Source organism: Vipera berus (genome assembly GCF_964194415.1).
Source record: "Vipera berus genome assembly, chromosome: 1".
Taxonomy (NCBI): Eukaryota; Metazoa; Chordata; class Lepidosauria; order Squamata; family Viperidae; genus Vipera; species Vipera berus.
The window spans coordinates 184,410,429-184,430,265 of NC_138202.1; the positions used below are offsets into that span (position 1 = coordinate 184,410,429).

Here is a 19,837-nt window from a genome sequence, read left to right on the forward strand (position 1 = left end):
CCATATTTTACAATGTTTTACAATATCTAAATAGAAATCATATCGAGGGGGAGATACTCTAGCTAAAATGATGGTACAATCATAAAAAGTATATGTGTGTATCTATCTATCTATCTATCTATCTATCTATCTATCTATCTATCTATCTATCATCTATCTATCTATCTATCTATCTATCATCTATCTATCTATCTATCTATCTATCTATCTATCTATCTATCTATCTATCTATCTCTATATCTGTCTCTCTCTCCCTGTGTGTGTGTTTGTGTGTATAAAATGGTTTTATTTCCAAGCAAAAATTAAAGAAACACTTATATTTGTTGTTTCACAGACCTGTTTTCTGCTCTCCACTCAGAGGTTTACTCTCATGTTGTTCATATACACTGTAGACCTTGATCAAGTATGCTGTGCCAGGAAGGAGATCTGAAAGATTACAGTCACAATGATATCCAATTATTAGCCAAAATCATTTTCATTCCTAACCCCAAATCTCTCCATACACTTCTGTTCCTTGGGATTATGATACCCAGCCATTGCCTTAAGGTGCTTTATCTATAAGAATTTCCTTAAACTCAATTGAATTTATTTATTTATTATTTAGACTTATATACCGCCCTATTCCCATAGGACTCAGGGCAGTTTACAGGGCAATTAAAATCATACCATACAAAAGTTTAAAAAAAAATAAACAATTAATTAAATTTAAAGCCCAAAGTTTAAAAAGTTAAAACATTAAAACCCCTCAGTCTAGGCCCGACAGCTCAAAGAGCCAGGTTTTCAGGTCCCGGCGGAATGAGCGGAGGTCGGAGGCAGTCCAAAGTTCCATTGGAAGTTGGTTCCAAAGGGTAGGTGCACCCACACAGAAGGCCCTCTCTCTGGGAGTCACCCGCTGGAAATCCTTCACCGGCGGTACCCTAAGAAGGCCCTCCCTGTGGGAGCGCACAGGACGATGGGAAGTTGATGCAGGCAGCAGGTGCTCCCTCAGATAATCCGGACCCAAGCCATTTAGGGCTTTATAGGTCATCACCAGCATCTTGAATCTCACTCGGAGGTCAACTGGAAGCCAATGCAGCTCGCGGAGAAGAGGTGTTACACGGGAGTATCGGGAAACTCCCATCACAACTCACGCGGCTGCATTCTGCACCAGTTGAAGCCTCCGAGTGGTCCTCAAGGGCAGCCCCATGTAGAGAGCGTTGCAGTAGTCTAGCCGGGAGGTCACGAGCGCATGGGTGACTGTGTGGCCCCAGATAGGGCCGCAACTGGCGCACCAGGCGAACCTGGGCAAAAGCCCCCCTGGTCACGGCTCCTATATGGTCTTCAAAATTGAGCCGGGAGTCAAGGAGGACGCCCAAGTTGAGAGCCCTATCAACGGGTGGTAACACCTCACCCCCCATCATTAATGATGGAACAAACTGGTTAACCCGAGATGCCGTTATGCACAGCCACTCAGTCTTGGCAGGGTTGAGACGAAGCCTGTTTCTCCCCATCCAAACCCGGACCACCTCCAGGCAACGGGACATCACGTCGAGGGCATCACTGGGTTGGTTCGGGGTGGAAAGAAAAAGTTGGGTATCATTAGCATACTGATGATACCCCACTCCGAAACCACGAATGAGCTCGCCCAGCGGCTTCATATAGATGTTGAAAAGGAGGGGAGAGAGGACCGACCCCTGAGGAACTCCACAAACAAGAGACCTCGGGGCGGACCTCAGCCCTCCCATCAACACCGACTGCGAGCGGCCCAGGAGATAGGAGGAGAACCACTGTAAAACAGTGCCTCCCACTCCCAACCCCCTGAGACGCCGCAGTAGGATACCATGGTCGATGGTATCAAAAGCCGCTGAGAGGTCTAACAGGACTAGGACAGAGGAACATCCCCTGTCCCGAGCCCGCCAGAGATCATTCACCAGCGCGACCAATGCCATCTCCGTGCCATACCCGGGCCTGAAGCCCGATTGGTACGGGTCAAGATAATCAGTTTCCTCCAGGAACAGAGGAAGCTGATGCGCCAGCACACTCTCAACAACCTTCGCCAAAAAGCGAAGGTTGGATACCGGACGATAGTTATTTAAAACAGCCGGGTCCAGGGCAAGCTTCTTGAGGAGGGGTCTCACCACCGCCTCTTCAATTTGAATAGAATTTATAATTCTTTCCATCATTCATTTAATACTGCATAAAATAAATAGCAGTTAAATTATAAAAAGATTCAAACATTGTTTTTTGAAGTTGCTAGCACCTGCAGTGATGGAAATTTAAACACACCATGACTCAGCTGCCAGCCTACCACTTCTCTATTGTTTTAAACAAAAAACATGGGTTGTGCAGGTGAAATGTGAATTGTATTGTATTGTGAAGGATATGTATTCTTTGCCGTTTTTATAAAAGAGTTCCCTGAGTCCTGAATATAATTTTATTGCAGGGTCAAAAGGTTAAGAAAGGCAGTAGCCAAACAACCTCTGCGAAATTATGTTATTAGTGAAAAATGCTATCATAAGCTAATTATTAAAGGCAAGTCAGTATCTCAACAAACTGAATTGAAAACTTTTGAAGTGGAAACTTCTCAATTATTTTTAATCCATCATATCAAGTAAAAGAGGAAGGCAAAAAATAGTTAACTGCTCACTTTCCAGATTTTTCTAAATTACCGTATATACTTGAGTATAAACCGAATTTTTCAGCCCACTTTTTGGGCTGAAAAATTCCACTTCGGCTTATACTCCAGTCAACAAAAAAACTTACCGAGGACTTGTGCGCGGCCGAGGCTTTGGTGCTTCCGGGATCGCGCACACCTCTCCCAAGCCACCGCCGTCCGAGACCTGCCGAAGTTTGGGGAGGTTTGGGGAGGTGCGCGCGCACCTCCCCAAACCTCCCCAAACGTCGGCAGGTCTCCGTTCCTCCGCGCCCTGCCTGCCTGCTTCTTTCCGCAGCGGAAAGAAGCAGGCAGGCAGGGCGCGGAGGAACGGAGACTTGCCGACGTTTGGGGAGGTTTGGGCGCCTCCCCAAACCTCCCCAAACGTCGGCAGGTCTCCGTTCCTCCTGCCGACGTTTGGGGAGGTTTGGGCGCCACCCCAAACCTCCCCAGGTCTCCGTTCCTCCGCACAGACCTGCCGACGTTCGGGGAGGTTTGGGCGCCTCCCCAAACCTCCCCAGGTCTCCGTTCCTCCGCGCAGACCTGCCGACGTTTGGGGAGGTTTGGGCACCTCCCCAAACCTCCCCAGGTCTCCGTTCCTCCTGCCGACGTTTGGGGAGGTTTGGGCGCCTCCCCAAACCTCCCCAGGTCTCCGTTCCTCCGCGCAGACCTGCCGACATTTGGGGAGGTTTGGGCGCCTCTCCAAACCTCCCCAAACGTCGGCAGGTCTCCGTTCCTCCTGCCGACGTTTGGGGAGGTTTGGGCGCCTCCCCAAACCTCCCCAGGTCTCCGTTCCTCCTGCCGATGTTTGGGGAGGTTTGGGCACCTCCCCAAACCTCCCCAGGTCTCCGTTCCTCCGCGCAGACCTGCCGACGTTTGGGGAGGTTTGGGCGCCTCCCCAAACCTCCCCAAACGTCGGCAGGTCTCCGTTCCTCCTGCCGACGTTTGGGGAGGTTTGGGCGCCTCCCCAAACCTCCCCAGGTCTCCGTTCCTCCTGCCGACGTTTGAGGAGGTTTGGGCGCCTCCCCAAACCTCCCCAGGTCTCCGTTCCTCCGCACAGACCTGCCGACGTTTGGGGAGGTTTGGGCGCGGAGGAACGGAGACCTGGGGAGGTTTGGGGAGGCGCCCAAACCTCCCCAAACGTCGGCAGGAGGAACGGAGACCCGGCGACGTTTGGGGAGGTTTGGGGAGGCGCCCAAACCTCCCCAAACGTCGGCAGGTGTCCGTTCCTCCGCGCCCTGCCTGCCAGCTTCTTTCCGCTGGGGAAAGAAGCAGGCAGGCAGGGCGCAGAGGAACGGAGACCCGGCGACGTTTGGGGAGGTTTGGGGAGGCGCCCAAACCTCCCCAAACATCGGCAGGTGTCCGTTCCTCCGCGCCCTGCCTGCCTGCTTCTTTCCGCTGTGGAAAGAAGCAGGCAGGCAGGGCGCGGAGGAACGGAGACCCGGCGACGTTTGGGGAGGTTTGGGGAGGCGCCCAAACCTCCCCAAACGTCGGCAGGTGTCCGTTCCTCCGCGCCCTGCCTGCCTGCTTCTTTCCGCTGTGGAAAGAAGCAGGCAGGCAGGGCGCGGAGGAACGGAGAGCCGGCGACGTTTGGGGAGGTTTGGGGAGGCGCCCAAACCTCCCCAAACGTCGCCGGGTCTCCGTTCCTCCGCGCCCTGCCTGCCTGCTTCTTTCCGCTGCGGAAAGAAGCAGGCAGGCAGGGCGCAGAGGTCGGGAGACCTGCCGACGTTTGGGGAGGTTTGGGGAGGTGCGCGCGCACTTCCCCAAACTTCGGCAGGTCTCCAGACGGCGGCGGCTTGGGAGAGGTGCGCGCGATCCTGGAAGCACCGAAGCAAGTCCTCGGTAAGCTCCGGGCGGTCACTTGCTTCGCGTCTCCTGAGGGAAGGGGGGGCGACTGGAGCGGGCGTGTTTCCTCGCCTGCTGGGCGCCGCTATTTGCCCGGGGAACGCGCAGGCCCCGAATGGCAGCGTGGAGCGAGGAAGCTGACAGCCAGGGCTTCCCCGAGAGCCGCGGCCACACAGGGTATTCCTGTGTATTCAGGCTTGCAAAATGGCGGATCGAGCCTCTGCTGGCGGCAGAGGCTTGCAGAACGGCGGATCGGCTTATATTCGAGTCAACAACTTTTTCCAGTTTTTCGGGGTGAAATTGGGGGTCTCGGCTTATACTCGAGTCGGCTTATACTCAAGTATATACGGTATATGGCCAATCATGAAGAAAGATGAGAACTTTGGCTCAATGACTGATAAACCAATTTCTCTACTTTGAAAAAAAAGATATCTGAAGGCTAGATAAACCCTATAGGAATAAATATATGTAGAGAGCTATACAATAGCTATGCTACCTTATAATTCAATATGTTATCTCTTCTAATTTATAGTGCCATAAATTAGTGCCATTTTCTCTCAGAAAATTCAACTATTTCTATAGAATGTTACAGCTGATTATAAAAAGTGGAAGAAAATTCATGGTAACTAAAGTCAGGCACTTAACCTTTCAAACATCTCCCAAAAGATCAACAGTATAAGATCAAGTGGTTTCAATTTGAAGAAGCTTCTTACTTGTTAAAACCACGGCACTGTCCGAAGGTGAAATGGAAAGTTCTGCAACATCCTCCTTGTTTTTCATGGGTAAGAAGCGAACCAAGAAGCTGCTCAATTCAATAGAAGCTGGTGGAGTCCAGGTTACTCTTATAGTATCAGGTCCCACATTGGTGAAACGGAGATCCGTTGGTGGAGGAACAGCTGAATTAAAAAATAACATATATTTTCAGAAGAAGCAGAGATAGATTCAATACTGATTCAAAAAATGCAAGCTCATGCACAAAGAAAATCCACTATTGAGCCAAACACATGCAAATAACCTTCTAACCTTCTATCTTTAATTCCACGTAAACCAAAACATGTTGTAAAGCATCTTTAACCTCTCATTCCAGCCTTTATAGACTCTAATTATGCCTTATATTATTACTATTATTTTGCTTTTCTTCACAGAAAGGCACTGAGATCCTTTGCATCTATATAATGCAATTTTTGAGAGTATCAAATGAGAGGATCAATTTACTTTACGGCAGCACAATGAAGGAAACAGTACATACCTTCTTTTATAACATTTGACACACATGCAGGAGAGGAGGCTAAACAACTTTTCTGAAGTCTCTAGGACTTTACAATGACTTCATTGTGATGAAGTATCCATTCAAATAGAATAAACACTAGTCTGCCATGCATAATGAATTCTCAGGTCATGTTTGGTACATGCACTACCGAGAATCTTCCCATACTGCCATAGTTGTCACTAGCATGAGTTTGGAGGAAGATTTTTTCCCCCTACATCATTTGGGGGATTTATTTCAAGATTTGGGCCACTATAATATCCTAACACTATGTGAGGATCATGTATGCTAAAATTTTGCACACATATCAAACTGATGTAGCAAGGAATGTTGGGTTGTATAGTTTACCCGCTCTGATAGGGAAGTTATGAGAATGAAACTTACATGTTTCCATAAAACTAGGTACAAATATCAGAGCTTAGTAACATAGGATCTGATGAAAACAGAGGCTTCCAATTGCAGATTCACAAGTTAAATAAGACAAATTCAGATGATTGTAAATGGGTGGTAATGCAGAGTATTCTGATTTTCATCTACTAAAATAAAAAATTACCTACTGATCGTGCCCACTGCAAAATAGCAGTAAAGGAACTATTTCTACTTGTCATCCAAGCAGCTAGTGACATCACTTTAATTCAGCACTTTAATTCAGTACTTCAGTACTTCAGTACTTTAATTCAGTACTTTAATTCAGTACTTTAATTCAGCACTTTAATTCACTTTAATTCACTTTAATTCAGTAGTTTTTCATTAATCACCCGTTTGTTGAATCAGCGTAGTAGGGACACTCTCTCCGCCATTAATGAGTGTGATTACACTGATTTCATAATCAATGCCTGGCTCCAAGCCTGTAACCATGTAGTATCCTACTGAAGAATCCACAAAATCTTCAAATATGGGGACAGTTTCTCCTGTGGCAATTACTTTGATGCGGTAACCAATAATGGCAGAAGTATTTATTGGGGTCCACTTTAGGCCGATGCTTGTATCACTTACATCAACAAAGCTTAGGTCAGTAAGCTGGGGTACCTCTATTGCATTAGAGAGCAAAATAGGGAGGTAATAACAAACAGAGGCGAAACATGACAAAGAACAAGAGAGAAAAAACAATGATCATCAGGTTACTTCAACTAAAAATGCAAAAAAGAGTAAAGTACCTATGGTGATATTGTAATATGGTTATAGTAATAACACCATGATTTACAATGACTAGTATACAGCTAGGTATCTAGCTCATCTTCCAGTTTTCAAAACTGTTTTATGTATCATAAAGGGAATAATATTTAGAGCTCAATCCTACAAAAATGCTGCGAAAAATAAGCAAAGATTAAAAAAAAAAGAACCATCATAGGGCTTCTCAGAAATCTTCCAGAAAAATTACCAACTTGGCCAGACTGTTGGAAGTGCTCTCAAGGTGCAGGAGTTAAGGTGTTGCACCTGGAGTAGGACCAGGATGAGGAGAACTAATGTTATCTACCTTCACTAGGTGATTTTAGCCCAGCGTGCGTCACAAGATTATAGGAAAAATCTGGAGGAGGAACACTACAGTATATATTCCACCTTGAACGTCTAAAGAAAAGGCAGGATATAAATTTTCAAAAATAATCTTTCATTCTCTTGTCTTGCTATTTCATTCTTCAACTGTAGCACACATGCTTACAAGAATCAAGTTTGCTTTGTAAAAGCCATCAATATGATATTTGATTTCTTCTCCATATAAAAAAGAGAAGACAATTACCATATGCAACAAAGGCTCAAAGGTATTTTACCAGAAGGTAAAATACACTCCTCTAAGGTCTGAAATTTTCTCTGATGGTCTGAAGGATTGTTTCTTCATCTGGCTCTTAGTCTTAGAATTCTTGTGTTAAATATGATTGGTCTTCTAGGAATTAAGAGACTGCAAATGAGAGTTTGTGCATGTACCCAAGTGCGTGTATGTGTATGAATGATGCCTCCTCTGAGCCTCTTTAGTGCAATGTTAGATTTCTTATCTCCCTGGTTCTTTCCAAGTCCAGCTTTTTCTAAATTTGGGGAAGAATAAGGCAGGAATGAGCAGGTCTAGGAAAAACAACTGTCTTGAACCCAGAGGCAAAACTTCTTTCATATATAAAACAGATATGATGAACCTCTTGAACCCACTTGTTCTGTAGAATAATAGTAATATACAATTGGGTTCCACCATCTGTTGTTGAATTCTGGCACCACACTCTTGGAGAAGAGGAGCTAAAGGGGCCTGGGAAGAGGTTTCATGCCACTTCTCCAAATTCACCTTTTATCACCTACACCTCCTTTGAGCATAAACATCTCCATCTGACCCATCAGTGCTACTGGAGGGTATTTTGTATGCTTTATTCTTATGATTCAGTAACATCACACTGAATTAAGAACTGTCTAAGAGAGCTGCTCATGAAATTCTGAAAGCCTATTCTTGTTTCTTTTACCAACTGTATTTGAAAACCTTTCATGACCTGACAATATAAGGATGGGAAGATAAAATAGAATATTTGATGGCTGCAGCAAAAAAAAACCTTTTATTTGCACTAATGAAAGTATTAAGAAAGAGAATGTGAATATTAACAAATCATTAAAGCAAACTTTGGAAAGGATGTAATATATCAAAGGGGATCTATATGTGCTGCATCTACATATGCCAACCTTTTTATTTTGTAAAGGAAACCTATCAATTATATTGTAAAGAATTGGCTAAATTAAAACTTTTTTCTAAGAGATGTGCTTACTGTATCATCTTTAAAAAGCACCAAAAGAAACATTATCTTTGTAAAAGTTATTTCTAGAGTAGTTTTGGATTAAGCCCTTGGAATAATACTAGGGCATTACAAGATTCTAACAAATTCAATGTACATATAGAAATGCCATAGAGTGTTAACAGCAAGCATCTGTGAAGTCTAGCACCTGGAGCCATCTTCAGATTAAAAATAAAACAAAACAAAATCCCTTAATTATACTGATTACCCCATAGTTATATAGCTGCCACATTCAAGCAATAAAAACTATATTTCAACTCTGAAATAGACCTTTGGTCACAGCAAGACAACAGAGAAATAATAACTGCATCTACATGCAAATTTCTTAATAGTAAGACATTTCTCAAAAAGCCAGACTGTCAGCACAGTAAGGTGCATTTCTGAATAAAGAAGGCTGACAATTATTAAATGGATCAGTTGGATTACCTTTTGTATTTTAGGGTCTTTTATCTCATTGAGCAGTATTTTGATCTAAGACAGTAATCTGATAGTAGGAAAGATTTCCTTCAGAAGTCGTCTTGATATAATAGCTAAACGCATGTTCCCATGCTATGCTTTGCAAATTTCAATCATTCAGTTTGCAATGTTTATCAAGAATGCCTTAATATATATTCCAAATATTAGACAATCATCAAATAGCAGTGTCAATTACTAAATGTCACAAATAAATTGACTGCAGCAAGAATTCTCTACCAGCTTCCATTCTCCTATACATCAAAGGTCAGAAGAGCTGAATTTACTGATGCTAACAGTTAACAGTAATAGAGTTGGAAGGGACCTGGGAGATAATCTAATACAACCCCATTTTCTCACTCATTAGTGAACAATGGTTAAACCTTGGATGAACCCTAAGGTTTCACTGCACCTACAGTCTCCTTCTCATTTGCCACTGAAAATTAGGGGCAAAATCTTTTCCCATCTAAGTAGGCCACAACCTACTGCTTGGTAAGTTAGAAAAAGGTGGAATAGACATCACCACCAGATGGATTTGCAGCTGGTTGACAAACCATACTCAACGAGTAGTCCTCAATGATACTACATCCACATGGAGAGAAATAAGCAGTGGGGTACCACAAGGCCCAGTATGGTGTCAGAACCCATTCTTTCCCTGGGGGGGAGGATTTATTTCATTTCTTCTTCATTTCTTTCTTAGGGTTCTGCCATTCTCTTGAGGGGGAGGGGGGAAGGCTCTGTGGTATGCTTCTCTGCTTTGCCACAAACTTACTCTTTAAATTGTCTCTCCCTTGATGTTACCTTGGGGTGAGAAAGGAAAGTGCCTCCAACCATCTGGCTTATCTCTCGGTGGGAAGGGAAGGCCCAACAACATCTTCACAAGCATGGGAAGGGACCCCATTATCAGCTCCTTTCCCACAGCAGACTTAACACCTGAGGATTGGCCCATTCAAACTGACCAGATGAACTACTGGGGTGGGGTTTGCTTGGGACTTTGAACCTATTGATCTGAGTGGGAAACCCTCAGATCCTGCCTATTATGCCTGCTATCAGCTTCTCCTAATAAAAGTTCCTTTTGGAATGAAACTGTTCCAAGAGTCCTGCTTTCTTGGAATGAGGTTTTGAAGTGGGCCCTGACATATTCTTCAATATCTTCATAAATGATTTAGATGAGGGAATAGATGGGGAACTCATCAAATTTGCAGATGACGCTAAACTGGCAGGAATAGCCAGCATCCCAGAAGACAAGCTCAGGATCCAAAAAGATTTTGACAAACTTGAACAATGGGTTCTATCCAACAAAATGAATTGTAATGTGGAGAAAAAGAAATTTTTACATTTAGACAGAAAAAAATCAAAGCTTTTAGGAACAGATTACGCAAGACTTGGCTCAAAAACAGTAACTGTGAGGGGGACCAAGGAGTCCTAGTGGATGATCACTTGAATATGAGCCAGCAGCATGAGGCAGCAGCCAAAAAAAGCTAATACAATCCTGGGTTGTATAAACAGAGGCATAGAATCAAGATCATGCAAATTATTAGTGCCACTTTATAAAACCTTAGTAAGACCACACCTGGAATACTGCAACCAATTTTGGTCAACATACTACAAAAAAGATGTTGAGACTTTGGAAAACGTTCAGAGAAGAGCAACTAAAATGATCAAAGGCCTGGAGACTAAAACATATGAAGAATGGCTGCAGAATTTAGCTAGTCTAAAGAAAAGAAGAAACAGGAGTGACATGATAGCAGTATTCCAGTATTTGAGGGGCTGCCTCAAAGAAAAGGGGGTCAAATTATTCTTCAACGTACCAGAGGGCATGACAAGAAACAATGGTTGGAAACTGATCAAAGAGAGAAGCAACATGGAATTAAGGAGAAACTTCCTAATAGTGAGCACAATTAACCAGTGGAACATTTTGTCTCCAGAAATTGTGGGTGCTCCATCACTGGAGGTTTTTAAGAAGAGACTAGACCAGGGGTGTCAAACTCAATTTCATTGAGGGCCACATCAGCATTGCAGTTGCCCTCAGGGGGTTGGGTGGGTGTGGCCTGGGTGGGCGTGGCCTACTGTGTGGGTGTGGCTAAAGTGTGTATGGCCTACTGTGTGGGCATGGCCAGCTCTACATCGTTCGCATCAAGGGTGCCTATGGGGGCCTGGGCAGGAGTGGGACAGATCTGAGGGTCTCTGGCAGGAGGAGGGTTTCTGGGCCAGGGACAAGGCAGTGGGGGTCGTTCCCTCACTGTTTCCAGGATGGCTTCGCGGGCCACATGAAACCACTTTGCGGGCCGGATCCGGCCCCCGGGCCTTGTGTTTGACATGTCTGATGTAGAACATAGTCTATCTTTGCATGCCTGATTCTTTGTGGCAAGAAAGGAGAAAAGTATGTACATGTGTACATGCATTTGTCCACCCTCCCTTCCTTGAAATAAGAAATCTTTTTACTGTTCTTGCTGCCTTTCTGGTTTGAGATTTTTCCCCCTAAAGAATAATTTAATTGCTATTTTAGATTGTGCTGTTATAAAACTTAAAGGTCAAATTAAATCAGGAATTCACATCAAATTCTTGTTTAATTATTCATGATCACTTCAATAGATCAATTAAGGGGCAGAATTAGTATGACTTTGAAGAAAATAGGTTGACCCCCTCTTTGTGGAAGCCGCTCAAATATTGAAACATTGCTATCACGTCATCCCTAGTCCTTCTTTTCTCTAGGATAGAGCTACCCAATTTCTGCGACTGTTCTTCATATGTTTTAGTCTCCGCTCCCTTTATCAATTTAGTTGGTCTTCTCTGCACTCTTTCCACAATCTCAACATCTTTTTTATAATATGACCAAAACTGGTTGCAGTATTGTAAGTGTGGTTTTATTAAGGTTTTGTAAAGTGGTACTAATACTTCACATGGTCTTGATTCTATAAGCCCCTGACCACTCTACCAATACAGCACAACTAACACAAACCCTAGAAAGAATTACACTGTCATATATCAAGGATATCTCAGAAACCACCAACAGGCTACTACAACCACATGGAAGCATAGCACAGAAGCCACCTAAAGCCCCTCAGAATGTCCTAAGCAAACCAAAAGACCCAGCAACCACAGAAGATAAAACAGGAGTCATCTACAACATACAATGTAAAAACTGCAACAACCACTATATAGGAAAAACAGGCAAAAGAGTGGCAGAATGCATCCATGAACACCCACTAGTAGTCAGAAGACATGTTTAAAATTCTTTAATTTCACAAGATATAGACAGATTTAACCATAGTTTCAATTGGGAGAAACGGGCCTTGTGTTTGACATGTCTGGACTAGACAGTCAGTTGTCTGAAATGATATACATTCTCCTGCTTGAGCAGGGGCTTGACTAGAAGACCTCCAAGGTCCCTTCCAGATTCTATTCTATTCTATTCTATTCTATTCTATTCTATTCTATTCTATTCTATTCTATTCTATTCTGTTCTATTCTGTTCTGTTCTGTTCTGTTCTGTTCTGTTCTGTTCTCTCTGATAATCTAGAAGCTATGTAAAGCGTTCTCAAAATAAAAGAGTAATAATTTATTTAAATTAAAAGATATATTACAGTAAACTTCAGACATACTTTGATATTTTTCTTTTATATTGCATCTTTTCAAATGTTCCACCTGATTACAATATGGTTTGGACTGTATCTGATTCTGTAATATTAAATGTCTATATTAGACTGTCATGTTTCTTAAAGTATTCGCCTCCATCTTTTGGCTTCTTTTATACCTGATAATTTACTCTGTCCTCATACTTACTTATGAAGTACAGTCCCCTTTCCCTCAAACAAAATTGAATGTGGCCCTCAGTTCAAAATTTGTTGTCCATTCATAAACAAAACAGATAAAACCTTTGTTTTACAATACTCTTCTGCCTCATTTCTTAATTCACAATGTTTAATATGACTTCTCTAGATGTAGCACATCTAGGCAGAGAATAACAGAGAAACAATCAATTAACAATTTATTCTGACTGAATCACACTGCCAAGACAATCTGAACTGAGGAATGATCTGTTTACTATGTAACTTATACAAAACATGTATCTGGATATCTGATTATTGATTCAATCAATTTAAAGAGGTTTATGACAATAGTCCAAAGAAACTTTTTTTTGCTAAGCACATTGATTTGTGCTTAGATTGTAAGCTGCCCTGAGTCTTCGGAGAAGGGCGGGATATAAATGGGATTAAAAAAAAACCTAAATCTTGTTTTCAAAGTCCAGAGTTTTCTACTTTTATGCACATTTATTTGGAGGTTAATTTTAGTGAAGAGTTTATCTATGAACACACACACACACACAACACACAAATCAGAAGAAAATCATAGAAACACAACTTTCATATAGAGGCCTAATAGGACTAATTTACCAGATATATTGCTCATTTTTTAATTTACCTTGTGTTGTGGTTTCAGAGATGGGCAAACTCTCTTGATTATCTTTGAGTGTGTAAACACTGACATTGTATTCCACACCAGGACTCAGATTTTCAAAAATGCAGGATGTATCTTCTGCTTGCACTTGCTCCTCCAGAGTGTAGCCTTCTTGCCCATTTGTAGGGACTGTTGTAATTCTGTATCCAGTGATGTCTAATACAAAATGATAAATAGCCACACATAATGTAATCTTCAAAATACAGGAATCAGTGTAGTTATTTTAAGATATACAATTATTTTAACATTCTAAATCAAGCAACCATAACTGCCTATATACCGTTTCAAATATTGATTTAGGACCATTCAATATTTATTAATTTTATTCTGGTCACCATTGAAATAATACTTAATAATAGACCATAGATTAAGAGGATTGTTTCTAGATTAGGGTATAATATTTCTGGCTATCAAACATCAAATTTTTATTCTACCACATACTGTGTTATTTTTCATTAATTTTAAATGCCTGAAGCGCAAAACTCAGCAGAGTATCTCAAAATGTGCAAAATGCGTTAGAAAATGAAGCACTTCCTGTTAGGAAAGCTACCTGATAGAAGCTATCCCATACCAATAACCTGATTACCAACAGCATTAGAAACATCGGCTCAGTTGGCATAAGCCTCAGGTGAGCTATTCCAGAGAGCTGGAGTGCTCTAATCAAAAGGGTATTTGTGGGCAAGGATAAGGTACCTGGAGTAGTGCTTTTTTTCCAAGAAACAGTAAGGATTCCAGTGTCAGGGTTAGAATCAAGGTTCAAGTTTGTGGGAGGAGATGGTGCTGAGAAATAAAAGCAAAATGTTAGCAATGTTAGGTCTGATGTTGATATTCTATTTTACTGCACCAAAGGAAATCAGAAGTCAATGCCTTTTTTTCTTTTTTCTCCCTACCCTCACTTTTCTATTCCCCTTTCCCTTCCCTATCCTTGCTGCTATTTACTTTTGTGTTTTCATTGTATTGTATACTATAAACTAATAAAAACTTTAAAAGAGAAATAAAAGCAAAATGATTTGTAAAAAAATGCAACTCTCATTTCTTGTGCTTTAAAGACACAAAATCAAATCTCAGGAAAAGTTTTCAACAAGTACCCTTTCCATCTGCAATGTTTTTTACGTCACAGATATGGTAAAATAACTCAGTTCTAGAAACTTATTGATAGCCTAGTAGTATTTTTTCCAACAGCAGCTGATTTCTGTGAGTTGATCTATATAGGACAGGGTAGGCAACTAAAGCCCCAGGGTTCCTTCTAAGATAAGACCAACCTGCATTTAGATAATGTACCTTGTATGCAATTGTGGCAGTTTTAAATACTATTTACAAATATGTTACAAGAAAACATAGTTATAAAGTCACATCATTACTCCTAATTTTCTTATCTCAAATTATATCAGATTTTTTTCTTAATATGTTTTATTAAGAAAATCATTTGGCCCAAAATATTTCCACTGATGTTTATGGGGACACACTGAGAGACTAGGTAGCTTTGGTGTCTTTGCCTCAGCATATAATGATACTTAAATGACCCATACGTGTGACTACGGTCTTGACGATAGGTGGTGTTCTTTCTTGACCATCCTTAATAACATTAATGCTGTAGATATATTCTACACCAGGAGTTAGGCCAGATATAACAATGCTTCCAGATTCTGAGATGACCTCCCTTGGAGCTTCTCCACCTTGGCTTGGTCTCACCCCTAGCTGTAATAGGAAAAGAACAAACAATCTTTTGCTGATATATATTGGTTTCTGTCCTGTGCTAGGACAAGAATGATGAGAATCTGGTCAACTTTCAAGAAATACACATTAGAAATGCATATGGAATTAAAGCTGCCAATATAAGAGTTGAGAAACATATGGATAGGAGAAGAGGTATTTTATGGTTTTAATAATATATTAAAACTTAACTTAAATAATTTTAAACAGCAGCGAATGTAATAGTTTTCAACTTTGCCAATTTGAAGATATCTGGACTTCAACTCCCAGAATTTCCCCAGTCAGCATGGTCCACTCCCTCTTCTCCTTATATTCAAATTTAACAGAGAAAATCTCAGAATTTTGCTATGCAAGGAGTATGTTACTAACATTCCTTTTCATCAAGCTGAAAATTGTTCCATAGGTTATGTATTAAAAATTTAGAATCTAAGGTTTCTGTCCTGTTGTACATATTGGGGGGAGGGCTGTTCTTTATCTTATTTTTTACTTTCTCTCTTGTCTTGGGAACTCCAAAGGAGTATTACAAAATTCTGAAATATCAACAATTATAGTTTTTCAGTTTTGTTAAATATTACTGTAGAATTGTTCAATCTGGATCCAGAATATGATTTTTCCTGGAATACCGTCTGGATTATTTTTGGCCTAAGCACCACAAAATACATAAATAATTAACAATGCCATCGTCAAAAAAGAAGAATCTTGCACATGAAACAAAGTGCCAGTTTTAACTGCAAGGGCATATGAAGAGGACATCACATGCTGGCAGTATTTTTCAATCTCATTTCATCAACCAGTGGTTTTGTTTTCTTTTGATTTTTTACTATTTCTCATTTAAACACAGTTTTGCACATTTCTAGAATAGTCCTTAGCTAGAAAGCAGTATGGCATTTTTATTTAATAAAATTAATCAGGATGGCTATTAAAAATTTATCAGGAAAATAGTAAGATTAAGAGCTTTATGAACATTATTCTCTTCCTCTATCACATTAATATTTGAATGTATGTATAGCTTTTGATCAATTTACCAAAAGCTACTATATGTTGTTAAACAATTACTAGCTATGTGTAATTAAGTAAAGTCCCAGAACACTTTCCCAAACAAAGTTATCCAAAATTGCTGTGAGCAAGCAATTCATGAACAGTAGGGTGGAGATAGAGAGAGCCTATTTTCCTACCTTAAAACCAAGTCTAGGTGCTGGTATCCAGGTAACAACAATGGATGCCTCTGTCACTTCAGTGTTATAGGGAGGAATTGAGCCTGTGGATTGCACTGTTAAATCAAATGTAAAGCCAAGCTTAGAGATAGCAGCTTATATATGTATTATTTATTAATAGTCTGCTTCCCTACTTAAAAAGCATGTTAAAGTGGCTGGCAAGATAATTTAAAATTAAACAGAATTAAATTGTAACTAAAATTTAAAAACACAGATTTAAAAAATGTTTATCACTGTACATTACACATACTACTCATCAGTTATGTTAGTCTCATCTGGTGCAAAAAACCAGAAGAGCTCCAAGAATAGATCAAATAGATTTCTTTATTGTTGATCACCAGTTTATAAGAATCTTGCCAGACTAACTACCTTTACTTGTGAAACTGCAGATTCTAAGGAACCTAAAAATCTAAGGGTTTGACCTCAAATGCTTCCTCCCCCAATGGACTTTAAGCTGGAATGTCTTTTACCCTTCCCTATTGGAGCCTCCTCTCCTGCAGCTGGTGGTTTCACCACAGTAGGGTGATAATTAGAGACCATCCATTCCAATACAACATTTTACATCTAAGAGTAATACAACATTTTACATCTAAGAGTAATTCTAATATATACTTCATTTTAGTTATTTCACATTTGTAAATGGTTTTCATTATTTATTTCAAGCCAATTGAGGAAATTGAGCAAAATAGCAGCTTAGGAATCAAAAGCTACTTTAAAAAATCTCTACATATCCATGTCTACTATGTAGCAAGTGTGATAAAAAATAATTTAGAGGTCCTTCAGTTTTTATTTTGAATATTTGATACCACATATGAATCACAGCCTAGAACGACCTTGGAATATAAATGGGCGTGCATCTTAGATCTTAGCCACCAGGAACATTTAATTTGGAACACATACAAGCCAGAAAACAACCAGTAACAAATTCAAGCCAAGTCTGATATGAACTAACCTTTCTAAATTGGAAATGTTTACATCTATTAGCCAAACACAACTTGTATGTAATAGCTAATTCACTGATCTAGTGGTTCCTTCTGATTTAGCCATACTGTTGATCAACTGTCTGCATTACTAGGGGGTCTGCTTAGGTCTGCATAACCATCAAGAAAAAAACAGCTTATCAGGCACAAATCCTGACACCCGTCTGGATGGCAAGAAAAGTAGATTTTCTGAGTTTCTGAAAGGCTGCTATTCACAATACTGCCATGGTCAGTTTATTAAGTTAACAGTTATGCAGCAATCAGTGTTTTCACTCGAAGCAGTATCAAAATTAAGCATGGATGTGACCTCAACTAGATCTTTTAAGTTGTACCTCATTAAAGAAAATGACTTCACTGGAAAAATACAAGAACTGTTGAGTATGACTGAAGACAGTCAAATCATCTTTGTACAATAAGAAAGAAAGAAAGAATTCCCCCAAATAAAGCAACAAAGCTGTTCCTGGTACAATGGAATTATAATCTTTTTTTATGCCTTCCTGATGGCTTTTAAATTTTGCCAAAAAACTAGAAATACATTTTTACTGAGATACATGATGATGTGGCATAAAACTTACTATTTTCTTTAAGCAAAACTAATAATAGATATTTTACAAGCATATTAGGCAGGAAATGTGCTGAAATGACAGTGTTCCAGAGGAAGTCTACTCCATTTTTCCCCATAGCCTGAACCTATTTTTCATTTCCTAGGCTCTGGGAGGGAAGGTGCTAACATTAAAGGAAGTCAAATAAGAAATCTGTGTTTTTCTTTAAAGACTTTGCAACCTTACACTGCCTCTCAAGCTAAGTTCTGGGCATTGCTAAATTTCCCAATTTAAAAAAATCCATTGATGGTACAAAATTTGACTTAATCTGAACACCTTGCTAATGAAATCTCAAGTGTCCAATTATGGTCATTTTTTTTCTTTATTAAGCTGTTAAGTAGTCCCAAGACTCATTTTTGGGAGGCAGCAAACAAAGTCTACTTCACACTTACATGTTGTGAAGGTTCTCATTTCTGGATTGCTCTTTTGGTTATCCTTAACAGCCACTAAAGACACAGTGTACTCAGAGCCAGGCTGCAAATTCTTCAGCAGATACTTGGTGGCTGATGCCCCCAAAGTGTATTGCTTTGGATGACCACCTGTGGTAGGCTGCACAGTAAGTTGGTATCCTGCAATATGAGCTCGCGGGGGCTTCCATGTGACTAGTGCAGTAGAGGGTGTCTCATTGACAAGCTGCAAATTGGCTGGGCCATCAAGTTCTAGAAAGGTAAGTCAAAAAATTTTATATAATATAATAAAATATAAGTTTATTATTTATTATATATAGATATCCATCTACCCAAAAACTCTAGCTAGTGAACAAGGGATTGTATTAAGCCACAATTAAATTACATACATATACACATACTTATTTTCTTCTCCTTCATAATACATCATATAGATTAGAATTTAGATTATCATTATCATACTGGAAACAATTAGTAATACTAATAATAGGAACCTGACATTGACTTTTTACAACCTTTAAATTATCTATAGTTAAATGAGTTTTACAAAATATTGCATGTCCAATCTTTTCCTTCATTCTGCTTATTTCATATAACTCTTACTTTGTCCACATCTAGGAAAGTGGCCTCTGGAATAAAATAGCCTGCTACATCATTGCATGACATATGCCATTAAATTTTCAATCTAGTCAAATGCTGCATATTGGGTATATAGTATATAGTTCTTGAAGAATACTGTATAGGGCTATTTTTCACTGAGGTATAAACATGCACCTGAGATGAACTACATTACAATCTAGAATTTGAATTACAGCTGCATTCGGCTGCAGAAGTTATAAAAAAATTGTCAATGAATATTGGGAGGGGGGGAGATAAAACAGAAAACTATTGAATATATGGGACATAATTATATTAGAATAGAATAGAGCTGGAAGGGACCTTGGAGGTCTTCCAGTCCAGCCCCCTGCTCAAGCAGGAAGACCTATACCATCTCAGACAACTTGACTGTCTAGCCTCTTCTTAAAAATCTCCAGTGATGGAGCACCCACAATTTCTGGAAGCAAGCTGTTCCACTGGTTAATTGTCCTCACTGTCAGGAAGTTCTTCCTTAATTCCAGGTTGCTTCTCTCTTTGATCAGTTTCCAACCATTGTTTCTTCCCTCTGGTGCTTTGGTGAATAATGTGACCCCCTCTTCTTTGTGGCAGCCCATCAAATACTGGAATACTGCTATCATGTCTCCCCTATTTCTTCTTTTCTTTAGTCTAGCCAAACCCAAGTCCTGCAGCCATTCTTCATGTTTTAGTCTCTAGGCTAAATTAATTATTATTAATTTATTATTAATTATTAATTCTATTGTATTCAATGAATTAATTCTTAATTTATTTGTTTTCCTCCTCCCCCCTTCTTTGGTGTTTTTGCCTTATCAGCATACCACCCATGTACTTTTTGTCTGGCAAGTTACCCAGAAGCCAAATGCACACCTCTGACCTATCAGAC

General features: G+C 40.4%; 1 protein-coding gene across 6 annotated transcripts in view; it reads right to left on the reverse strand.

Annotated features, from left to right (window-relative positions):
• The window catches only part of FN1 (fibronectin 1), a 162,893-nt gene that overhangs the window by 35,671 nt on the left and 107,385 nt on the right, over positions 1-19,837 (reverse strand). For 4 of the 6 annotated variants that reach the window (XM_081313319.1, XM_081313318.1, XM_081313317.1 and 1 more), the window contains exons 21-28: positions 18,325-18,591; positions 16,312-16,406; positions 14,953-15,121; positions 14,117-14,203; positions 13,388-13,579; positions 6,503-6,775; positions 5,191-5,373; positions 337-426 (exon numbers count right to left, since the gene is read on the reverse strand). In XM_081313319.1, the coding sequence (XP_081169445.1) occupies positions 337-426; positions 5,191-5,373; positions 6,503-6,775; positions 13,388-13,579; positions 14,117-14,203; positions 14,953-15,121; positions 16,312-16,406; positions 18,325-18,591 (1,356 nt within the window). The remainder of the gene's footprint in view (positions 1-336; positions 427-5,190; positions 5,374-6,502; positions 6,776-13,387; positions 13,580-14,116; positions 14,204-14,952; positions 15,122-16,311; positions 16,407-18,324; positions 18,592-19,837) is intronic. The other 2 variants (XM_081313321.1, XM_081313320.1) reach the window with 1 other exon arrangement.